Source organism: Oryza glaberrima, chromosome 12, assembly GCF_000147395.1.
Source record: "Oryza glaberrima chromosome 12, OglaRS2, whole genome shotgun sequence".
Classification (NCBI taxonomy): domain Eukaryota; kingdom Viridiplantae; phylum Streptophyta; class Magnoliopsida; order Poales; family Poaceae; genus Oryza; species Oryza glaberrima.
In genome coordinates, this window is record NC_068337.1 from 23140122 (window position 1) to 23164565 (window position 24444).

The window sequence follows — 24444 nt, forward strand, 5'->3', positions numbered from 1 at the left end:
TTTTCTGATGGTACTAGCCCTACCATCAAGGATTGAGATCCTCTGCAGTCGACATCAGACCCACATGTAATTGACAAATGTACGGTGCAGTGACGGTAGAGGATCGTGATCCACCATTAAAGGGCACGCCATTAGTGATGAACAATCCTAACAGGGGAGGAAGAAACAATTTTGTTGTGAAATACTAGTAGTATTCAGCTCTATTTAGTTGTATAAAGTTTGTGTTGATCGAAGAATTGGATGCTCTTGCACTATGTGGAAGTCTCTCTTATGGTACATTGGTACTAGGGTATTAGCCCTGCCATTTTGAAATAGTTTTTTCAATGAAAAATAACAGGAACGGCTCCTATTGCTTTCAAGATATGCTAACTTGTGGCCTTGAATTGTTGTATGTAATCGGCAAGATGCACATTGCAATAGAAGGGCACGCCATTACTGACGGATACATAAGACCATGTTCGGTTAATCCGTACGAGGAAGAAGTTAGAGAGAATTTATTTTATATCAATTGTGGTGTGTTATTATTCCCTTTTAATTTATTTTAATCCCCTTCAATACCTTTCAAATTGAAGAAGGCCTAAGAGAGAAAAATAACACATGACAAAGGTACAGGGTAGGAATAAACAATCCATTAGGCAGGCTGTCAATGTTCTTCGGTTTGACACGCCGGAGGAGATGTCGGTGCCATCGACGCTTGATTCTTCCATTTCTGCTTCCCAGCTGTCAGGAGGCAGATGACATATTGAAAAAGGAATGGTTTTGTCATGTCTATGTATGGTGCTATTTTTTAATTTATATTTTGGTATATTTTTAGTCCATAGGATTAGCACTGATGTGCGATTGATATCAATGGTTTTGAATGTTAACGAAGTTATATTGTGTACAAAATATTGAAAAATATTTACTCTCCTCTCGCTTTGAAAGTGTAGCTATTTCTACGAATCTAAACAAGCAAAGTGATTAGTTAAAAAAATAAGAGATATAAAGTCCAAGTTAATACTCGACCCAACGTTAATGTCCTAACATTTGCTCCTTCACAAAATTTGCCCAGGATATTGTAGTTTTGTGGCATTAACCGCAAGGTGCCATATAATATATGTCCTTGCTATAGGACATTATGGCCATTATTTAGCACTCACATCTCAATTGGAGATAAAATTTTTAGAAGTAACAGTTTTACCCTTATGACAAGTTGCATGCTCGACCGGACTAAATTTTTTGTCTCACATTTTTAAAATCACAAATATTAAATTTGGGTGACAGATTAAATGGAAATTTATTAAATTTCTAAAGAATTTAATGGAAATTGTGAGTTTGGAAGAAATTTTGTTTAAATTTAAACAAACCTACAAATTTTAAACTGCTCGTCCCAAATAGTGAAAATAAAAACATTTCCGGAGACCGACAGAACAAAAAATTTCAAATAAAAAATCTAAAAAAGTAAATTTTAAACACATTGAATGAACTTAAAATTTTTAAGATTCTAAATAAGTTCCTTTATTTGGGTGGGGAAATATATCACACCAGAGACCCAAAAGATTTGAAATTTGGAAAGTTTTAGTCAAATTACTTAACGGTGCCTTGCAATTTGGCATAGGGGGCACTGGGCAGTACTGTCATTTCCAAATTGGTGTCTCATTAAACGAAAAATGTTAAAGTAATGGGCATACCATGTTTTCGTAAATATTCATAAAATCAAATCAGAATATCCTATGACAAATACACTTTTAAATTTAAAGTGTTGTACGGTTGATGCCACAAAACTACTGTGTGTCTTATTGGAAAATTTTGCCACTCTCGTAGTCATCATTATTCACATGATTAATCACATCATCAATTTCCAAACTCATTCTGTCCGTTGGATGGAGATCCAGCGATCCAAAATCGTCCTCACCCTTCCACCTATATAAAGCAAACCCTAACCCCATCACCCAATCTCACCTCCCCCCACAACCCGCCGCCGCCTTCGTCTTCTCCGTCGCCGACTTCTCCTCCTCCCCGATCCACCGCCGCCGCCGCCGCCGCCGCGCCCCTCTGATCTGTCACCCACTTCATCCCCTCCCACACCTCGATCCCTCCCCGCCTCACCGAGCCGGAGCCGCCACTGCCACCTCCTCCTCGATCCGCCGCCGCCTCTCCCGAGTTTGTCGTCCACCGCCGATCGGCCAACCCGAGGCACCTTCGACGGTGAGCCTCGTGTACTCTCGTATTACTCACTCTTCCTGTTTTCCATGGCAATTTTTTGTTGCTTTTATTTGGATGCACGCGTGTTACTGAATGATGATGATGAATGCGAGGTTGGTTGTTCAGAAATTAAGCTGCAGTAGCTGTAGTCGTCATTAGTTCATTAGACCATTACCCCCCGCATAATTGACTATTTGAATAGAAATCGCCCTGTAAACCTCTGAAAAATGTTGATGGAAAGTTGTTTTTTGCACTTGAAGTTGTACACTTACTGTGTTCGCTGGAGCGTGTTCCCAACCAGAGCAGTGCGCACGGAAAACGGAACGGTCCATTAGCGCATGATTAATTAAGTATTAGCTAATTTTTTTTTCAAAAATAGATCAATATGATTTTTTAAGCAACTTTCGTATAGAAACTTTTTTTTTTTTTGCAAAAAACGCACTGTTTAGCAATTTGAAAAGCGTGCGCGTGGAAAACGAGGGAGATGAGTTGGGAAACCTGGGGTAAAAACACAGCCAAAGTTGTTTGTGGAAATCCTTATAAAAAATGTAAAATTAGCATGTCTAACTTATAGGTATCCTGATAATGACACAAACAGCACGGGAGATATCATAAGCTTATCAGGCTCAATTGTCCTACTTCTTTGTTCCTGTTTATTACTACTCCCTGCCAGCTTCCATGATCAAAATATCCTGGCTTAAAACAAACTAGGCTGTATAGCCTCTACACAGGAGTACATTGCTTAATAGTAATGATTGCATGTGCTGCCAAAAGTAATTCAAATTTGGTGTATAGTTTCATGGGTGGAGATAGCATGTTTTCTGTTTACCTGCATTTGGTATTTACACAGTGAACAAGACAGTTGGTGACCTTGCTGTTTAACATTTTTGCAGTTTCAAACATGTCTCGCCGAGGATTGATGGAGCAGGACTTAAGCAAGCTTGACGTGACAAAGCTCCACCCGTTATCGCCTGAAGTTATCTCACGCCAGGCGACGATCAATATAGGTATGCAATCCTTTTAGCGATGTTTTACTGTTCTACGAGTATTGCATAGCTTGTCACTGCAGTTTTTTTCTGTGTTTCCTGTCTACAAAGTGAATATCATAGTTCTGTAAGATGTTTAGGTTTCCTTCATTAGCATTTAGCTGTGTTATAGTTTGCTCCTTTAAATGCTGGAAACTTGGGAACTATTTCCTTTCTAGGGATGTGCCTGTTTATGACCACTATAATGATACTGAAGTCTGAAGTCTCTCACTTAAGACATGGGTACACTGTTGCTGTTTGTACTTGTTGACTAGTTTGTTATGATTCATTTTTGTCCAGATATTGTGCATGGCAGGAAGTACTCTGTTTTTTTTAAATTTTTTTTATGACTTTGCAATTTATATCTAATGGAGATGCATGTCTCTGGTTTTGTGTTGACTAGGGACATTGCAATGTTATGTTATTTGTCTTCTGATTTTGTGAGCCTCCTGCATGGGCATGATATTCTTTGTTGTTTTGTAACATCAGGTACCATTGGGCATGTGGCCCATGGAAAGTCCACCGTTGTGAAAGCTATATCTGGAGTTCAGGTATAATTCATATATTTCATTATTGCACTTCTTTCCAAGTGATGAATCTAGACTCTGTGTATACCTGAGAATCATATCTCACGTTTATCAGTAACTTTTCCTTATCTTTCTGCCACTTGATTCTTGATGTGCACTATTCTACATTCTTGAGTAAATTACAGTGAACTTTAAAATGTGTGCTGAAAATCACTATAGAGTTTAGATTTCAGAAGAGTTGTATCTGGGAATTCATATAATATAATAGCGCGTAGAAGGATATGTGTTGGCATTCCTTATAAAGGCGGTACAGTTGTAGTTCAAGCTAGACTGGATTTAAATGATGGTTGTTGAACTGCTCAATCGTTTTTAGTATGTATGTACTTCATATGCAATCTGTTTATTTGTTTATATAGTTCTGATTTCTTCCTTGTGATTTGTACAGACTGTTCGCTTCAAGAATGAGCTGGAGCGTAACATCACTATAAAGCTTGGTTATGCTAATGCGAAAATCTACAAATGTGAAGACGAGAAATGCCCACGACCAATGTGCTACAAGTATGCAATAAACCACTAAATGGCATGATTTGTTCTATGCAATGAACTTCCATTTGTATTACCATGTTAAAAACACTTATCTATATAAAATTAGTTTTCCAGTTAATATCTGGTAGAAGTTATGATTAAAATCTCATGATTGATTCTCCAGAAAAGTAACTTCTAATTATCTGCCATTCACCTACTTAGGACTGCTGCTTTGATGTCAAGCTAATGCATGTGTGCTCTGCACTATATGTTGACTTTTTTTCCTGTTATATAAAGGGCTTATGGAAGTGGAAAAGAAGATAGCCCTCACTGTGATGTGCCTGGGTTTGAAAACACTAGGATGAAGCTACTGAGACATGTTTCTTTTGTTGATTGTCCGGTATGATATAAACCTCTTACCCTTTGTTGCATATATGAATGTTCTTTTTCTCAAGACATTTCTCTGAGCATTTATTGTCTTCCTGAATATTTCATGATATTACTTTATGTGGCTTTTCACTGGCCTGTATATTTGTTTTAAAACATTTTGTTCCGTCAATTATGATCATGGGGTTTCACTTGCATTGGTTTTTATATGCAAATATTTTTTCCACTAGAAGGCACATGGCCATACAGGAGTGAAGGATGTAGATAAGAAGATGTAGATAAGAAGTATAAACTGATGTCATCTCAAATATTTTTATGGGTCACTGCATATTGTTTTTTATTTTTTGATCTCTCGAAGTCAATAATGAGAAAATATTACATATGTAATACACTACCTATTTCTTCTTAACAGGGGCATGACATTCTCATGGCTACAATGCTTAATGGAGCTGCTATCATGGATGGAGCATTGCTTTTGATAGCAGCCAATGAAAGCTGCCCACAACCCCAAACATCTGAGCATCTTGCTGCTGTTGAAATCATGCGTCTCCAACATATCATTATTCTTCAGAACAAGATTGATCTTATCCAGGAAAGTGCAGCAATGAATCAACATGAAGCGATCCAGAAATTCATCCAGGTTGCTACTGTCCATTATTATCTTGTAGATGGGTACATCTGTCTGTCTATTTGTTTATGGGTTATTTTATTTCTCTATAGGGTACCATAGCTGAAGGTGCTCCGGTGGTGCCAATATCTGCTCAGCTTAAGTATAACATTGATGTGATATGTGAATACATTGTGAAGAAAATCCCCATTCCTGAAAGGAACTTCACTTCCCCTCCAAACATGATTGTCATTCGCTCCTTTGATGTCAACAAGCCTGGTTCAGAGGTTGATGAAATTAGGGGTGGTGTAGCTGGTGGCAGCATCCTCAGAGTATGTATTCCCTCGTGTGACATGTAATTAGATTTTTTATCACTACTTTTGGGTTATTAGGTATGACTTAAATTGTGATGCTTCTTTTATAGGGAGTTTTGAGGGTGAACCAGAACATTGAAGTCCGCCCTGGCATTGTAATGAAGGATGAAAGCGGCAACATCAAATGCACCCCAATCTATTCAAGGATTGTTTCGCTCTATGCTGAGCAGAATGAGCTCCAATTTGCTGTGCCTGGAGGTCTTATTGGTGTGGGAACAACCATGGATCCAACCTTGACACGTGCTGATAGACTGGTTGGTCAGGTTCTAGGTGAAGTTGGGTCACTTCCTGATGTCTATGTGGAGCTTGAGGTTTGTCAACTCTTCGTTGCATCAAGAGTTAGTGAGAATAAAACATTCATTGCTTAAATCTGGACTTTCATGCATGCAGATCAACTTCTTCCTTCTTCGGAGGCTGTTGGGTGTGAGGACAAAAGGTACTGAGAAGGCTGGGAAGGTCTCCAAGCTCACCAAGGGTGAAATCCTCATGCTTAACATCGGATCCATGTCGACTGGTGCTCGTGTGGTTGCTGTCAAGAACGATCTTGCCAAACTTCAGCTCACTGCCCCTGTCTGCACAAGCAAAGGTGAGAAGGTTGCCCTTAGCCGTCGTGTCGAGAAGCATTGGCGTCTCATCGGATGGGGCCAGATCCAGGCTGGCACGACGCTCGAAGTTCCACCGTGCCCGCTCTGAAGTGCAGTTGTTTAGGCAGAAGACCACAAACAGTTTGAGGTAAGAGAGAAGAAATGTGGAAGGGCAGAGAGCTCCTAGGCACAATTTTTGTGAGATGGAGGAGAAAACATGAGTTTGGAAGACATGTCATCGCGTGCTATAGATTTCACCTACGCTCGCTTCTAAAAGTTTTCTTACAATCGAAATCTTGGGAAAAATCGTTTTTCTTGCATGTTATTATGAAATATGAATGTGAAGTAGGCGAGAAACCTACTAGTACCCTTAATCCAAATCAGGACTGTATTGCATTGAGCATGTTGCAACCGAAAGTAGCATCGCTCTGGATTTCGATCAGCTTCTTCTACCTTGTGGCCTCTTGCATTAAGGGTGTGTTCTCATGAACATGGCCGACAAACCAAGTGGATTCAGCGCATGTGGTCGAAAATGTAAACCACAGTAACCTGGTAGTTGTGTACTAGTAGTTCTTGATGTGGGGAAGGGAGGGTTTCAACTATGAGTGAGTTGACCGTCTTTTCTTACCATCCTGACGTTTTTCCCTTTTTTTTTTCGACATGCATGGATCCAAACACTCGTGATTACCTAGTCCGATTGGTATGGGGAAACTGTTTTAAACATGTACTAGGTGGACGTCCACCTATGTCAACTAAATAGTTAATTAATGTAATATTTTAAGATGTAACAAAAACAATAAATTTGGACTTAAAAATAATAAATTTGGCTGTGGATGTTTGAGTTTAATTTCTTGCTTTTTATATAATTTATAAAAATCGAATTTGAACTTATATGTTTGAAAATTTTTCATAACCTTCACACGCGAGATATTAGAATTCATCTTCGATTGGTATAGCCCTCTCGTCTACCGGAGGGATTAGAATTCATCTCCGCTGTAGCCCAGTCGTACAGTCAGTTACTGACAGGGTATCATGCATGAGTTCATGACAGATCGGCAAATTAAGTGCCTCATCTCTTCACATCCTATTCGTACTCAAACCAATCAAAACTAGTTAGTTAGCCGCCTGCTTTGCGTGATGGACCTCTCGACCGGCGCCGGCGCGTCGCCGGCGGCGAGCTGGTCGGACATGGTGTTCGACCTCCTCGCCACCGTCTTCCACACCTTCAACGACCCCGCCGACCTCCTCCGCTGCGCCGCCGTCTGCCGCTCCTGGCACGCCGCCGCCGCCTCCGTCCGCGACCGCCACCCGCTCTTCTCTCGCCGCCCGCCGCCGCCGTGCCTAGTCTACACGGCTGACCAAGGCAACGACCACGGCGACCGGCACCGCGTCGCCACCGTATTTGCTCTCGCCGGCGGCGGGATGACGTACGAGGTGACGCTGCCGGCTGAGCCCCCCATCCGCAACAGGTCATGGCTGGGCAGCTCCCACGGCTGGATCGTCACCGCCGACGCCGACTCCGCCGAGCTCCGCCTCGTCAACCCCGTCACCGGCCAGCAGATCGACTCGCTCCCGCCGGTCGACACCATCGAGCACGTCAGGCGCCGCAGCCAGAGCGCCGACGACGACTACGACTACGAGATCGTCCAGTACAACTGGACCATAGAGCAGCGGCACGACAGGCCGCCGACCGACGCGAAGGCCGACGAGCTCGCCGGGTACCTCCTCATGCGCGCCTTCCTGTCGTCTGATCCATCGTCGGACAGCGGCGGCGGCGGCTGCACCGTCGTTCTTCTCCACCGGCCAAGGTACCAGCTCTCGTTCGGGCGGCTGGGCGTCGACGAGCGGTGGGCGTGGGTGCAGCTGCCGGACTTGGACTTCTACACCGACGTCGTCTACAACGACGGCGACGGCATGTTCTACGCTGTCACGCACCAGGCCGGCGTCCACGCCTACGACTTCTCCGGCGGGCCCTCCGCCGTGCGCCGGACGATCGTCCTAGCCGACCAGATATACGGCATCATCGGCACCGAGACCAAGTACCTCGTCCGCGCCCCCGACGGCGGCGGCGGGTGGCTGCAGGTGTGGAGGATGCTAGAGCCCGTGCGCGCGGCGGACGGCGCCAAGACAACCTGGCTCGCGGCGGACGGCGCCATCAGAACCGTGTTCAAGACGGTGTGGATCAAGGTGTACCGCGTCGACCTCGCCGCGCAGAGTCTGGAGGAGACGGCGACGATGGGCGACGGCGGCGACAGCCACGCGCTGTTCATCGGGTGCAACCAGCCGTTCTGGGTGCCGGCTACTTCCTCCGTTCCTCCATTTCACAATGTAAGACTTTCTACCATTGCCCACATACATATATGTGTTAATGAATTTAAACACATACATATATCTAGATTCATTAACATCTAAATGAATGTGGACAATGCTAGAAAGTCTTATATTGTGAAACGGAGGAAGTAGCTATTTCTCTCGATAAGTCGACATCTATGTAGAAACTGCAGGATTGCATTTGCATGTGCAACGATGATTGAATTACTCCAGCTTTTTAGCCCCTCTAGATGTGGATGACGAAATTTAGAGGACGACTACCATACGAGCTATTGTCGAAAGAATTTTTTTTAATAATGGAATATCATCTTGGCCTGAAAGAGTTACAACCAATTATTAAAAAATCGTCAAAAAAAACAAGTTCACAACCACACTCTAACAAAAACATTAAGCAAGCACACACCAAACACGAAGTTGGCAAAAAAAAAATTGTATAACCATTGACTTAAATTTATGACATGCATTATTCATTAGCCTGGTCGGACATGCTCTTCGACGTCCACGCCACCGTCCTCCACACCTTCAACGACCCCGCCGACCTCCTCCGCTGCGGCGTCGTGTGCCGCTCCATGGCCTAGGGTGTCCGAGGCCTCGGAGGCCTATGTGTTTTATGCGGATCACATGTTCGTCGTGATGATTATATTGAGAGTGGAAAGAGAAATTTAAAAAGGTTAACAACAAATGTTCCTCAAATGAGGATAATCAGAACTAATGAGACATATTATAAAAGCACAAAACAGAGCCCCTCCCAATGTATGTATTACGATCAGATGAAGTTAACTGAAGAAACGAGTTCCATTTTTTTCCCTCAAAGAGGTAGTGAACTAGTGATGACTAGAGAAGTTCGGATTTCATAAGCATTTAAAAAATATATTCTAGCTTTAAAAAAATGTAGCTAAATTGGTCAAATCGATACAGGTAGGAAAAAAAAAAAAGAAGTCTAGTCTTATCAGCACAAAATTTAATTTAGAAGGAAAAAGAAAAGTCACACTCTATGCACAGCCCGACATTTGGATTGAACGCTGATTAAAACAAAAAAAAAATCAGAGACAATAAAACGTAGATTTAAATAATGAATGCAACAAAAATCAACCAATCAATCAATCAAACTTGGCTGCTCTGTATTAATTTAGTTCTTCCTAACTTAACCTTGACAGTAGTAACCAAAATTGGGAACAAGCCAGGTCGGCAATGGCCCAGTCAGCCATGGTAGAGATGGCCGGAACGGCGAGAAGCTGCCGTCGGTGACGCTGTAGACGCCGATGTCCCTGGGCGCCTCCGGGTAGAGCAGCGCGTAGTCCTCCTCGTTGTCCGTGTAGTAGATGTGATTGGGCAGCGCGCCGCCGGGGCACTCGCCGTCGCCGCCGCCGGCCGGCACCCAGAACGGCTGGTTGCACCCGATGAACAGCGCGTGGCTGTCGCCGCCGTCGCCCAGCGTCGCCGTCTCCTCCAGCCTCTGCGCGGCGAGGTCGACGCGGAACACCTTGATCCAGATCGTCGTCTTCCTATACACCGCCGTCGTCGGCGTCGTGTCGCCGTGGGTGTCGGCGGCGCGGCGCACGGGCTTCAGCATCCTCCACACCTGCAGCCACCCGCCGCCGTCGGGGGCGCGGACGAGGTACTTGGTCTCGAGGTCGATGACGCCGTGTAACTGGTCGGCTAGGACGATCGTCCGGCGCACGGCGGAGGGCCCTCCGGAGAAGTCGTAGGCGTGGATGGCGGCCTGGTGCGTGACAGCGTAGAACATGCCGTCGCTGTCGTTGTAGACGACGTCGGTGTAGAAGTCCGAGTCGGGCAGGTTGACCCAAGCCCAGCGCTCGTCGACGCCCACCCGCGCGAACGAGAGCTGGTACTTTGGCCGGTGGAGCAGGACAACGATGCAGCCGCCGCCGCTGTCCGACGATGGATCAGACGACAGGAAGGCGCGCATGAGGAGGTACTCGGCGAGCTCGTCGGCCTTCGCCTGGGTCGGTGGCCGGTCGTCGCGCTGCTCCATGGTCCAGTCGTACTGGACGATCTCGTAGTCGTAGTCATCTTCGCCGTCGTCGGCGGCGGCGCTCTGGCTGCGGTGCCTGACGTGCTCGATGGTGTCGACCGGTGGGAGCGAGTCGATCTGCTGGCCGGTGACGGGGTTGATGTTGGCGGTAAATCTTGTATTCTGTTAGTTAGTTAAATTTCCTGTTTTTGTGCATGGTCAGTGCATGAGCTCCAACGTGTGGAAGCCGTGCATGTAGTGGCATCCAAGAGCGAGATTAGCTTGTGATGGATCCGAGCTTTGGGGCATAAGCGCACGTCGTTCGGTCGTGGGGATGGACGCGGCAAACTCGCGCGGCGTGTGCAGTGATCCGGAAGTTTTGCATGTTGCATGTCTACAATTCGCACAATAAAAGGAGAAGAAAAAACAGAAAACGCTGCAGCTTCATCGCAGCACAAACACTTGTGTCCACTTGTTCTTCCACCTCTCGCGTGTGTTTGAGTTTTGCTCGAGTTCTTGTTTCGGTTGTCCAGGGAAACCTGACGGCGGACAGAGGCGGCGGCGTCGTGCCAGGAGCGGCAGACGGCGGCGCAGCGGAGGAGGTCGGCGGGGTCGTTGAAGGTGTGGAAGACGGTGGTGAGGAGGTCGAACACCATGTCCGACCAGCTCGCCGTCGCCGGCGACGTGACCATCGAGGAGGATAGGTCCATCATGCGAAGCGCACAGCTAGCTGAGCTCGACGATGGGTGACTGTGATCTGATTGCGATTTGCGTGCGTATGCGTAGATATGCAGTTCGGCCGGTCACGCACGATTCCAACTCGATCGGTAACTGAGTGTACGGACAGATGGACTATGTATATGCACGGGATGAAACCGGTATTGAAAATCCCAACCGCAACCGCATCCGCTTCTGTTTTGTACCGACGACGGTTTCTTCCATGATTAACTACGCGTCGGACGTATGAGGAATAGCAAAAAATCGGACGCCCATGCACTAGTCTTTCTGTCTCTACGGTCTACTGCCACATGCAAATGCGCTTTCTAGCTATCTCTAGTTATAGCTTTATACTCATGCAGTCAGTCATACATACACACTATCACAATTGCTCTCTCTTCCCTCCTCATGCAGTATAAAACTCTACTAACTCTAAACTATTTTTTATCCTAAAATATTTATGCGATGCATGATCCGATTATATCACTATATTTATTGCAATTAAATTTTTACAACAAGATCCCACACGATTATATTTGATGAAGAAAAATATCTGTAAAAATAGGATATTGTTTCACCCCTTATAAAAATATATTTCATCACTTTATCAAATGTGTTCTCGTTCAATGAAAATGTTCCAAAAGATGCAATATTTTAAATATACGAACTGCAGCACCATCAACAAATAGATGCAACATTAAGTCATAACAAGTGAAACATCGAAAAAATATCATTGGTAACATGTATTATATTTTTGCAAATACTTAGTTTTATTGAAACATTTTTATATGACGTATGAAACATCAAGCTATAAGTGTTGAAACATCACAAATTACCAACTAAAACATTCTAAAAACATGGTATGCAATATTTGCAAATAAACTAGCGAAACATTATGAAATACTTATGGAGGAGCCTACGCGTCGGGCGCCCGATGGGGGAGGGGGAAAATCGGGCACTGACGTCAGCATGATACATGCGTGCAAAACTACTTAAATCCACTTTTTCTCTTAAATTATTTGTCCAAATCATGATCCGATTGCACCATTAAATTTGTTGCAATTAAATCTTTAAAATATTTCGAAGAAACTTTTTTTAGCTTATTATTGAATTTTTTTAAAAAATGTTGCACAATGTTCCACCAAGTATACTGAGATTGTTTCACTAAGTAGATCGAAAATGTTTTAGTCGTTTAAATTGGGCGTTGTTTCACCTTATATGAAAATAATGTTTCAGCAAATAGCGAAAGAATGTTTCAGTTCACTGCAACATTAGCTCTATGCATAGTGAAATATTGTGAGTACACTAGGTGAAACATTTTTTGTGAAAAAAAAGAAACAAATTCCCTTAATAGAGGGTTTCCAAAATATATGAGTGATTTGTTGCAAAAGAATGTTTCGGTTCACTGCAATATTAGATCTATACATAGTGAAACATTGTGAGTACACTAGGTGAAATATTTTTTGGTGGAACAAAAAATAAAACGAATTTCCTTAATAGAGGGTTTCCAAAATATGTAGGTGATTTGTTGCAACGGAGTATGTGGTTGGGACAAGTAACAGGTAGACAGTGACACATCGTGGGACCCAGGGCGCATGTGCGCGCGCACGCGCGTCGTGGGGGGAGGGGGAGCGACCGATTTTTTCCCCTCCACCGACGATTGAGGCGTAGGATAATCGAATACATTGAAATATATAAATAAAATAATGTGAAACACTTAAAAACATTTATTGCAAAAAAATGAAATATTTCGATCAGAATATAGTAATGTAATATCTTATTATGAAGATTTAATTAAAATGAATATAATGGTGTAATCGAATCATAAATTTGATATATGGTTATTGGGAAAAAAAACATTTGAAGCTTATTAAAAGAATGCATGTGTCACGCCCCGAACTAGTCCCGAGCGGAACTAGCCCGTGACGCTCCAAATTAACCTGTTAATCGATACCAGTCCCAGGAAACAGTGCTGGTATCACAGGAAGACAGAATATCACAGCAACAGGGGTCTCTTTATTACAGAGTAGGGGTACAGTCATGTTGGGCTGCGGACATTCCCGAGCTCACAACTGCATTACAAAAGGAAACGCGGAAGCCAAGACTTGGACCACATATCACAGGCGCGACTTGGGAACTAGGCCGAAACCCTAAAACTCATCGTAGCCGGCTTGCTCCTGGAAGAACTCCTCATCGGCGGGATCCGCTTCATCTTCTTCAGCAACTGGGGGGGGGGGGATTATTTATATAGAGCAAGGGTGAGTACGGAAGTACTCAGCAAGCCATGGGAAATAAGTGTTTAATGCAGGCTTCAGGGAAAAGCTGTTGTTTTTGCAATTGATTTTATTTGAACTTATTTCTGAAACGACTAAGTGAGTGCTTCTCAAACGACACGGGTGAGACAGTGCGTCTCGTCCGGTCGGAGTATGTGCAATGTACCAGTCTTTTGAATTGATCAAGATTGGCACCTGGCCAACAGCTTTCAAACGGCCACCCGGGCCTGGCTGATCCCATCAGCCGCTGATTTTCCAAACATCAAACCCATTTCTCAACAGCAAATTTCACAAGGCAGTGGTCAAACAAAACTACGCTAGGAATCACCTCACATCCGCCCATGACCGTGGGCACGGCTGTTCGAACAGTTTGTTAACCTCTGCAGAGGGGGTACACTTTACCCACACGACATTACTAACCCGAATCACCCAGCCCGTGTAGAACGGCCACGTCTGGTGACCTAAGGGCTTTCATGACAAGGCATTTCGAGAGCAGACACAGGGTTGCCATATGCCGACGAGAGGGGTCCCAGACCAACAACAGGTTAGGTCCCAGACCATACTGTGCCAGGAAGCCCGGGGTTTCTCCCTGACACCACCCCGTTGAATCCACATGTCTCTCGGCATCAAGGCTCCCCCGATTAGCAATTTACTCAGCCAGGGGCGTCCCATTCCACCCGTGTGGTCGCACTATTGTATGCTCGGATATAATTCCAAAGGAATCGGTCCTTAGATGCGACCGCACAAGTATTCCGCCCAGGAATGGCCTTGTGTCGCGAGTTTTATTTTTAAAACTCATTTTCTTTCACAAGGCACCGACCCAGGCGTCGGGTTTTCCAAAGCTTTTGTAAACCAAGTTTTACCCAAGAAGTTACTCAGATTTTAAGTTTGAAGGCGACCGTCGATACTCGCACAGAGTGCACGAATATCGAGGCGCAACTAGGTGATTACAAGGGAACATGATATAACAATTAACAGTGGAAGGATCAGATGCAACAAGTTGGGTAGGCCCACCGGTCTGCCTTGCAGACGAGGCAAACAGATTAAGTGCAATCCTATCAATGCATAATATTTTGCAAGCAAATTAATTAAGTTCAAATATAGGCTCAATATATTCAAAGGTGGCTTGCCTTGCTCGAGATCTTGAGCCTGATCCTCGAAATCCTCGCACTGCGGGTCTTCGGGCTCCGAAACTACACGCGAAATAGGACAACTCAACAAACGGCGAAAATAAAGCCCTATTATTGACCTCTAAGCGTGCCATTAGATAGATCTCGAGATTTGAGGAATTTTGGAAGTTGAACGGAGTCAAACGGACTTACGGTTGGGAAGATATTGAATTTCTAAGATTATTGGATTTTTGTTCTAAAGGAAAAGGATTTATTTAAATCCTTTTTGAAAAAGAAAAGAAAAGAAAAGGAGGAGGGAGGGAAATTAGACTTCCCTCGAGCGGCTAGGGCGCGGCCCGAGAGAAAGGGGCGGCTCGGCCGAGCTTAACGGGCCGGCCGGCCCAAGAAGGCGGCCCAAGGCGCGCGCGCGCGGGGAGGGGAGAGAGAGCCGGTGGGCCGGGTCTATCCCGCGTGGTCCCGGGTGGGACCTGCTTGTCAGCGACTCGGCTCATCGTGAGCGAGGTGCACGCGGGCGTGCTAGGGCTTTGGGAGGGAGGCGCGGCGCATGCGCGCGGCTTGCGGAGGACGCGGTGCGGCGGGCCCACGCGTAGCCTCACGGCTCGCGGTGGACCGCGCGCACGGGGAGGGAAGCGGAGGGCGCGGCTGGTCGGGTTAGTCGGCCTGGTTGCGGCCGACGTGGCGCCGACTGGCGCCTACGTGGCTGCCACGCGGACCGGCGGGAGGTAGACGACGATGGCGGCCGGAACGGACGGCGGACGGCGGTGGCAATCGGCGGAGCGAACCACGGCGATACAAGCGAAAGCGAGCACATCGGGAGGTTGCACGGGACGAGGGGAGACGAGCCAACGGCTCGGATTTGCCGGGGGATGCTCGACGGCGACGGATTGCGGCGGCGGCAACCGGCGGCGGGAGAAGGGGAAACGGCGACGAGGTCACGAGGGGTCGATTCCCGGCGGTGAGAGCATCTACGCGGCTACGGGAATCCATTGCTAGCGTCGGATTGGGCGGAGCTACGCCGAGCGAGGCTGGCGACGAGCGGGCGCTACGGAGCTCGGGCAGCGACGGCGGCGAGCACACGGTGAGCGGCGGCAACGGTCGGGGCGGCGTCGGCTAGCTACGGGGAGGCTACACATGCTTCTACCGGAAACTAGGGGGAAGGGAGGGATTGAGGAGGGAGAACGGGGGGCGACACTACCGCGACGAGGAAGGGCGCAGTGACGATGGGCCGACGGCACGGGAGCGATCTCTCCGGCCTCGGGCTGGGGAAGAGGAAGAAGAGGGCGCGTCCGGAGTCCCCTTCCACGTCCTAGCGCGCACCGGCTCCTCCGGCACACGCGACGGCGGCGGTCGGCGAGAGAGTGGCAGAGGGACGGCAATGGCGCGGTGGGGCGAGGGCGAATGGGAGAGGAAAGGAAAGGGGGGGAACTTGGGTTTATATGGGCGAGAATGTCGATTTGGGAGAGGGGAACCGACTTTGGACGGTCAAGCCAGCGAGCTGGCGCTCCGGCTAGCGGCCAAATCGGCGACAGGGAGGAGGGGAATGACGCCGGCGGAGGAAGAAAAAGAGAAAAAGGAGGGAAGAAAGGGGGGCTTGCCTTCTTGCCGCTTCGGGAAAAAGGGGGGGGGAGAGAGAGCGACGCGGCAGAGGGAGGGCGGAGGGCTCTGCCTCCGTCCCTTGGAGGCACGCGCGGGGAGTGGCGGGGCCGAATCGATGACGACGGCGATGACGGCGGAGGCGGCTTGGAGCGGAGCGGCGACACGGGCGGCAGGCGCGGCAGAGGCTGACGGCGGCGGCGACTGGCCGGTCGGCCACCACGGCGCGCGCGCGCGGGAAGCATCGGCGCGCGGCGACGATTTGGCGGCGTCGGCGGGAACGGCAGCGGGATGCGGAGAGAGAGGGCTCGGCTCGGCGCGGCTCGCGCGCACGCGCGTGCAGCGCTTGGGCAAAGCGGGGGGGCGGAGAGAGAGAGAGAGAGAGAGAGCCGGGGAGGGAGGGGGAGATGGGCCGAGAGGGATTCGGCCCATCGAACCCTAGGGAGGCGAATTAGACTTTTGCGGAGGGATTTGATTTGGGAAGGATTTGGATTCGGGATTGAACTCGACGATAGATCGGGGATTTGAGATCTGAGATGGCACGGACACTAGACAACAAGCAAGGAAACGGATTTCGCAATTAGGGTTTTTAAGAGATAGTTTTCCCGCTAGGCGCCACGACGGAACGGGCGCTACAGCATGCATGCGTAGGGGAGAGAGGGCAAGAGTAGTACGTGAGCTATCTGATGTGAGAGAGAAAGGTTTTGGTATTGAAAAAGAGACTGTATGCATGCTAGCTCATAATCTGTGAAAGGTGTTATACGAGTGTTATACGGTGCGTCCGCCATCCGAGTGTCCGATAGTTTTCGCTGGATCGGACGTCTGATCGTAAGTATTTTCGCCATTGTAGCGGCCGGTATGCTGTTTTGGTACGGAATTCCCAAACAAATTAGGAGAATATTTTGTAGCAGGTGCCCGATGCAAGCGAAAATAAGAGTTAATTGCACTTTGGGTCATACTTTATTGCGATAGTTTCACTTTGGAGATTACCTTTTCACTTTATATTCCGATGATAAAAAAATGTATGTTTCAATAATTAAAAGAATTGTGTTTCATATGTGAGAAAGGGAAAGTAGTTTCAACTAAAAATCAACTTTGTTGCACATTTTTTAGGCCCTTTTTAGTTTTGAAAACAAAATATTTAATGATGTCACATCGAATGTTTGACACATGCATGGAGTATTAAATGTAGGAAAAAAACCAATTACACATATTGCGTGTAAATTGCGAGTCGAATCTTTTAAGACTAATTGCGCCATGATTTGACAATGTGGTGCTACAGTAAACATTTGCTAATGACGGATTAATTAGGCTTAATAAATTCGTCTCGCAGTTTCCTGGCGGAATCTGTAATTTGTTTTGTTATTAGACTACGTTTAATACTTTAAATGTATGTCTGTATATCCGATGTGATAACCAAACAAAAAAATCTTCCCCAACTAAACAAGGCCTTATTTTTCTTGTTGTAATGGATATTTCTTTAGTGTTGCACCTAGTATTTATTTGAATGTTTCGACAAGTAATATTGTTTGCAAACGTTGCATATGGTATTTTCTCATGTCAAGTCCATGATTCATGGTGACCACCGCCTCCTTCTTCCCTCCCCTCACCTCCCCCTCCTCCGCCTCCTCCAGGGACCTCCCCCGTGTGCTCCGCTTCCTGCGGTTCGTCGACATCGAGCCTCCCTCGGCGGCGTGAGAGTCGTCATCGTCGTTAGGTGCAGCGGTGGCGCGGGTGGCGCTCCCCGTGCCTCCCGGGAGGGACTGGGAGGTGCTCGACGCCTGCATCGACGCCGACGACATGCAATGGCCGCGAAGAAGATGGAGAAGGAAGGAAGAAGACTGAAAGGAAGATGATGGATGAAAAAAGTGACGACAGTGGTATGGTTCTAATTTCGTAATTGGAGTGGCACGGCTACGAACAAATGAATTGTGATATCATTTTTCTAAATAGCCACATTTTCAATGGCATGGACCCTTAAAAAATATTCTAGCTTTAAAAAATGTAGCTAAATTGGTCAGATCCATACAGGTAAAAAAAATAAGTCCAATCTTATCAGCACAAAAGTTAGGGGAAAAAATGTCAATTTTAGTCTATGCGTTCAGCCCGATTGTGGATTGAACAATAATTAGAACAACAAAAACATCAGAGAAGAAAACCTAGCTTTAAATAATGAAAGCAACATCTATTAACTTTAATATTAAAGGAATAGAAAGAGAAGCCTCCACGTTCGCTCTCACGGTCTACAAAAGAAAAACAGAGTCCATGTAGAAATACAATTTAGAAATAGTTGAAATTCGGAATTAAAAAATAAGGAATATTGGATGAGAAGACTAGAGTTCATATAGAAATACAATTTATAAATAACTGAAATTCAGAATTGAAATTAAAAAAAAGGAATATTGGAAGAGGAGAGTAGAGTCCATATAGAAATACAATTTATAAATAACTAAAATTCGGAATTAAAAAATAAAGAATATTAGAATAAGAGTATAGAGTCCATATAGAAATACAATTAAGAAATAATAGAAATTTCGGAATTAAAAATAAGGAATATTATAAGTAGAGTATAGAGTCCATATAGAAATACAATTAAGAAATAATAGAAATTCGGACTTAAAAATAAGGAATATTAGAAGTATAGAGTCCATATGGGAGTTTAAAACTAAGATAATAAAATTAAAAGTAGAGTTTAGAGTTCGTATAAAAACACAATTTACAAATAACTAAAATTTTAAAATAAAAAAATCATGGGAAGAAAAGTCAATATATGAATATAATTTAGAAGTAACCGAAATTAATAATTAAAAATTAAAGAATATTGAAAGATGAATTTAGAGTCCACATAGAAAATACAATTAGAAATAATAAAAATTCAGAATTAAAAATAAATAATATTGGAAGAAGAGTCTAGAGTCTATATAGGAATACAATTCACACAATTCACAGATAACTAAAATTTGGAATTAAAAAAGTAAATATTGAAAGACGAGTCTAGAGTCCATACAGAAATATAATTTACAAATAACTAAAATTTGATATTAAAAATAATTAATAACTAACACGTATATAAAATACAATATGAATATTATAAATTAGTAGTTTCGTAAAGTTAGTACAAAATTTAAAATTACGTTGTCATTTTAATATATTTGAATAATACATTGAGAAAACATATATGCTATTATATGAGAGAAAACATAATGATGCTAGATTGCACGGGCCACCATGCTAGTTAATCAATCAAACAAACAAACAAATTAGCTGCTCTGTGTTAATTAACTTAAACACTGACGATAGTATCCGAAATTGGGAACAAGCCAAGTCGGCAATGGCCAAGTCAGCCATGGTTGAGTTGGCCGGAACGGCGAGAAGCTGCCGTCTGCGACGCTGTAGACGCTGATGTCCCTGGGCGACTCCGGGAAGAGCAGCGCGTAGTCCTCTTCATTGTCCGTGTAGTAGATGTGGTTGGGCAGCACACCGCCCGCCGGGCACTCGCCGTCGCCGCCGGCCGGCACCCAGAACGGCTGGTTGCACCCAATGAACAGCGCGTGGCTGTCGCCGCCGTCGCCCAGCGTCGCCGTCTCCTCCAGCCTCTGCGCGGCGAGGTCCACGCGGAACACCTTGATCCAGATCGTCGTCTTCCTATACACCGCTGTCGTCCGCGTCGTGTCGGCGCCGGCGTCGTGCGCCGCGCCCGTGCGCACGGGCTTCATCATCCTCCACACCTGAAGCCACCCGTCGCCGTCGGGGGCGTGGACGAGGTACTTGGTCTCGCTGTCGATGACGCCGTGTAACTGGTCAGCTAGGACGATCGTCCGGCGCACGGCGGAGGGCCCGCCGGAGAAGTCGTAGGCGTGGATGGCGGCCAGGTACGTGATAGCGTAGAACATGCCGTCGCCGTCGTTGTAGACGACGTCGGTGTAGAAGTCTGAGTCGGGCAGGTTGACCCAAGCCCAGCGCTCGTCGACGCCCACCCGCGCGAACGAGAGCTGGTAGTCCGGCGTGTGGAGCAGCACGACGATGCAGCCGCCGCCGTCCGCCGCCGGGTCGGACGACAGGAAGGCGCGCATGAGGAGGTACGCGGCGAGCTTGTCGGCCTTCGCCTGGGTCGGTGGCCGGTCGTCGCGCTGCTCCATGGTCCAGTTGTACTGGACGATCTCGTAATCGTAGTCATCTTCGTCGTCGTCGTCGGCGGCGGCGGCGGCGCTCTGGCTGCGGTGCCTGACATGCTCGATGGTGTCGACCGGCGGGAGCGAGTCGATCTGCTGGCCGGTGACGGGGTTGACGAGGCGGAGCTCGGCGGAGTCGGCGTCGGCGGTGACGATCCAGCCGTGGGAGCTGCCCAACCATGACCTGTTGCGGATGGGGGGCTCGACCGGCAGCGTCACCTCGTACGTCCTCCCGCCGCCGACGAGGGGAAAGACGGTGGCGACGCGGTGCCGGTCGCCGTGGTCGTTGCCTTGGTCAGCCGTGTAGACTAGGCAGGGCGGCGGCGGGCGGCGGGAGAAGAGCGGGTGGCGGTCGCGGACGGAGGCGGCGGCGGCGTGCCAGGAGCGGCAGACGGCGGCGCAGCGGAGGAGGTCGGCGGGGTCGTTGAAGGTGTGGAAGACGGTGGCGAGGAGGTCGAACACCATGTCCGACAAGCTCACCGGCGACCCGCCGGCGCCGGTCGATAGGTCCATCACGCAAAGCGCGCGCGCCTAGCAAGCTTGACGGCTTAGTGCCTGGCAACGTAAGATATGACATGAAGAGGTTAAGGTTGGTTAGTCATGATTCCGAGTCAGTAACTGACTGTACTGTACGACCGTGCTATACCAATCGGACTAGGTAATCACGCAGATTGGATCGATCCATGCAAGTGCAGCCAATTTGAGCCCAAGATCGGCAGATCCCCCGGCCGCGCCGCCGCCGCCGCCGCTACGGCCACCGCCGGTGAGACTGATCTCCAACTGAATGTTTGCTCGATTCTTCCGACGCCAACGATTCACCTCCCCCACCCCACGATGTACCGCCTCTCGACTTCTCTCCTCTATGGCATCTGACGGCGGCATTGTCCTCTACCGATCCCAATCAAGATCGATTTGTCCATCCTATCCTCAGGTGTGTGTTTTCTCCTTCTCATGTTAGTTAATATATCCTTTAGTTGCAGTCTTAGAGATCTGGATTGCAACCAATTCTCTCTTCATTTTAATTTTCTATGGTTGAGAAAGCTGGCAGTACTATCGATTTTTGGAGCTGTAACAAGGTAAGATGTTTGTTGAAATTGAAGTTCTTCTGATCATCATTTTTTTTTGGGAACGAATTATAAAAATAGATTTCAGAATGGACAATAGTATTACATTTACGATTTAATCGTGATGGATGGATGCTAAGACGAGCCCTTTCTTTTGTGCCCTTTGATGATAGATTTGTTTTTGGATCTCAGAAGATGGACATTAGCAGTCATCATGATCGTTATGGTGTTGCCACAGATGATGAAAACAATGAGGGGGCAACTAAAGATCATTTGGGTGATTGTAAAGATAATGCAAGGACCACAACAGATAGCGAAGAACACGACGAGACCATAGAATATCCCGAGATGGCAACCAGTAGCGATGAAGATGCATCGGATAGTGAAGAAGAGGCAGGGATGTCAACTGATAGCGAAGATGATTCCTCTTACAATCCCCCTAAAATTGCAAATACCGCGTCGATTTTGGAAGATAGCAGTCACCGTCATGGTTCTATATACAAGGGCAACAGCAGATGGAAAAAGATTTATCGTATTGCAGATCTTGAGGAGAGTAAGTGATCCAGATATCCTTACTGTTTTTTTTTTAAAAAAAAAATCTATTTTGGTCTTAGAAATTTTATCAAGCTATAGATCAATCATTATAGTATTTGCTATTGAATCCCAATGTTTGACTATTTTCTGCATTGTTTGTTTCATTTTATATTTGCTACTGTAAATACCGACAGGTTTGGGCTCAAGTTGCAGTATTCTGAAATCCCTAGCTAAAATTGCAACAAACTGATAATTTTGACAAAAATATTTGTAGTTTTTTTATAGAATTACTCAAAAAAGATAAAGCGGTTTGACCCAGGATTTTCTGCAACCCAATTGATGTGCAAAAGTATAGTTTTCTTTATTTGTACTAATTAAGTATTTGTTGACCGTATTAATTGTTGGTTGTAATATGACATGTGATCATTGGGGAAGCTCGATTGGAGGCGATGATGTTATCAGGTCCTAAATATTGCATTATGCATGGTGAAAAATGTGCAAGGCATAGACCATGTCCCATGTTGCACTTTTTCTCACTAAAACTGGCTGAAATTGCTGTCACCAGTGGCCCAGTAGAGCTGTATGGATACTTAGCAGCACGGGACCTTTTGGATCCATTGCGTAACTATATATTCCATACTAGCAGGGATGATCCCATCATCGTGGAGAAGGTGCACACCCCTACTCTGCATTTTTTTTAAATTACTTTGTTTTATTTCATAATATGAAGTCATCATCACATGCATACAACAAAAGGAGACAATTTTGATGGTATACTAAAAGCAAGTTTATCTGTTTTACATCATCCAATCAACGGAAATGTTGTCATAACTGTGCTCTTGATGTTTAGACATAGGCTCAATTTGCACTCACAATTTTCTTGATTTTAAGACATATGGTTAGTTTATGTTGCTGTGACATTTATAAAGTGTTTGTCATAGCACAATTTATTGTGGTTTTGGGAGCACGGCCATGAAAAGCTATCTCCAGTTATCCCCTATTTCATAACTCTATATTTTTCTAATTAGTTAAATGTCTGTGGCCTCATTACAGTTAAAAGTAATACATATATATATCCTGACATTGCTAGAAACAAATGCATAGATATTTACTTTTTGTGAATATTTCTATTATAGTAATATTTCGGTGTTATGGCTGCAAAAACATGCTTCAAGGTGGTCAACATACCCAAAAGTAGCAGAATAGAAACAGTTGATTGTGTAAGCCATTACGATGCTAACCAAGATTTTGGTTGTGGTAATTATACTATCAAATAAACCTATATAATTAAATTAAGTATGACGTTTTATGTGTTGCAAAGAAAATCAAACAGAATAGTACTTTGGACCTTTAGTAGCTATCTGATAATACATTTTTTTCGTTAATCTGTAGGAATACAAGATACACAGCACAAACTATCCTTTTTTTTCTCATAATAACTCCACAAACATCCATAATTTAATATTTAACAATCTAGATAAAATTGAATTATTCTATCGGGTAGTTTTGCTATCTCTGTCAATCCTATACACTTGGCAGCCATTCAATGTTTGATGTGTTTAATATACTAGGTTCTTTATTATTTGTGTAATATTCATTTCACTTTTCGCTCAGCTTTATATATATAGTTAATAGTAAAAATAACATATCGACCCGTTTCATTGTCCTATTTTCTATGATGAGCTAATACGTAATATTGTTTCTGTAGGGTTCCCTCATCGAAATATCTGGCCCTAAACGAGGGATCGAAATATTAAGTGATGTCCTAATCGAGTTTGATATGAGGATAAAGACAGGAGCAGAAGAAGATGATGATGGACAACTGATTGATGGTGTATTAGTCGTTGGTTGTGAGACACCAACAGATGTAACATTGAGAAAACACATCTATGGCGATTGCGGTGCGGTCGAGATAAAATTTTCACATCTACATCATGCAGTGGAGGCGACGGTACAGGTTGCCGTATTGGAAGTGCAGAGTCATTTCAATCTGTCTATCGGTTCTTATGTGGGTTCGTTACCTGATGAAATGCAGCTGTTTTGTGGCCACATAGTCGAGCCGTGTGGCTTAAGGAAGTTTGTGCTTGCTGCAATGATGCGTAATTTGCTGCGATTGAAGTTGAAGGTAAGCCAAGGAGGGTCTTACGCTGAACATTTTTGCTCGTTCGAACCAAATCACCATGGACATTCATGTCAGCAGATAAATACTGAGTTTGCATCCTTCCTGGTGAAGGTTACTTGGTCGACTTTGGACTTTGGAAATCCACAGAATTATCCGTAATTCACATCCGAGGCTACAGTAATAAGTCAGTGTATTCAATTATTTTTCTCATTAACTTAATTAAGATAAGGCCTTTCTGAGTATGACTGCATTAACAAAGGATCCTAATGTCACTAATTCTTTCTAATTCTTCCTAAACTTGAGGCATTTTTTTAGCCTGC

The 24444-nt window shown here is 45.5% G+C and overlaps 2 protein-coding genes across 2 annotated transcripts; both read left to right on the plus strand.

The window, feature by feature from the left end:
• The first annotated feature begins 1943 nt into the window (after window positions 1-1943).
• LOC127757745 (eukaryotic translation initiation factor 2 subunit gamma-like) lies at window positions 1944-6665 on the plus strand. The gene is made up of 9 exons (XM_052283311.1): window positions 1944-2187; window positions 3078-3191; window positions 3699-3760; window positions 4182-4294; window positions 4559-4661; window positions 5061-5288; window positions 5369-5587; window positions 5680-5940; window positions 6020-6665. Exons 2-9 carry the CDS (start codon window positions 3086-3088, stop codon window positions 6320-6322), a joined length of 1395 nt encoding a protein of 464 aa, XP_052139271.1. The 5' UTR covers window positions 1944-2187; window positions 3078-3085; the 3' UTR covers window positions 6323-6665.
• Window positions 6666-7635: 970 nt separating this feature from the next.
• LOC127756408 (uncharacterized) lies at window positions 7636-9122 on the plus strand. Its single transcript, XM_052281746.1, has 2 exons — window positions 7636-8488; window positions 9019-9122. Exons 1-2 carry the CDS (start codon window positions 7636-7638, stop codon window positions 9120-9122), a joined length of 957 nt encoding a protein of 318 aa, XP_052137706.1.
• Window positions 9123-24444: the final 15322 nt, after the last annotated feature.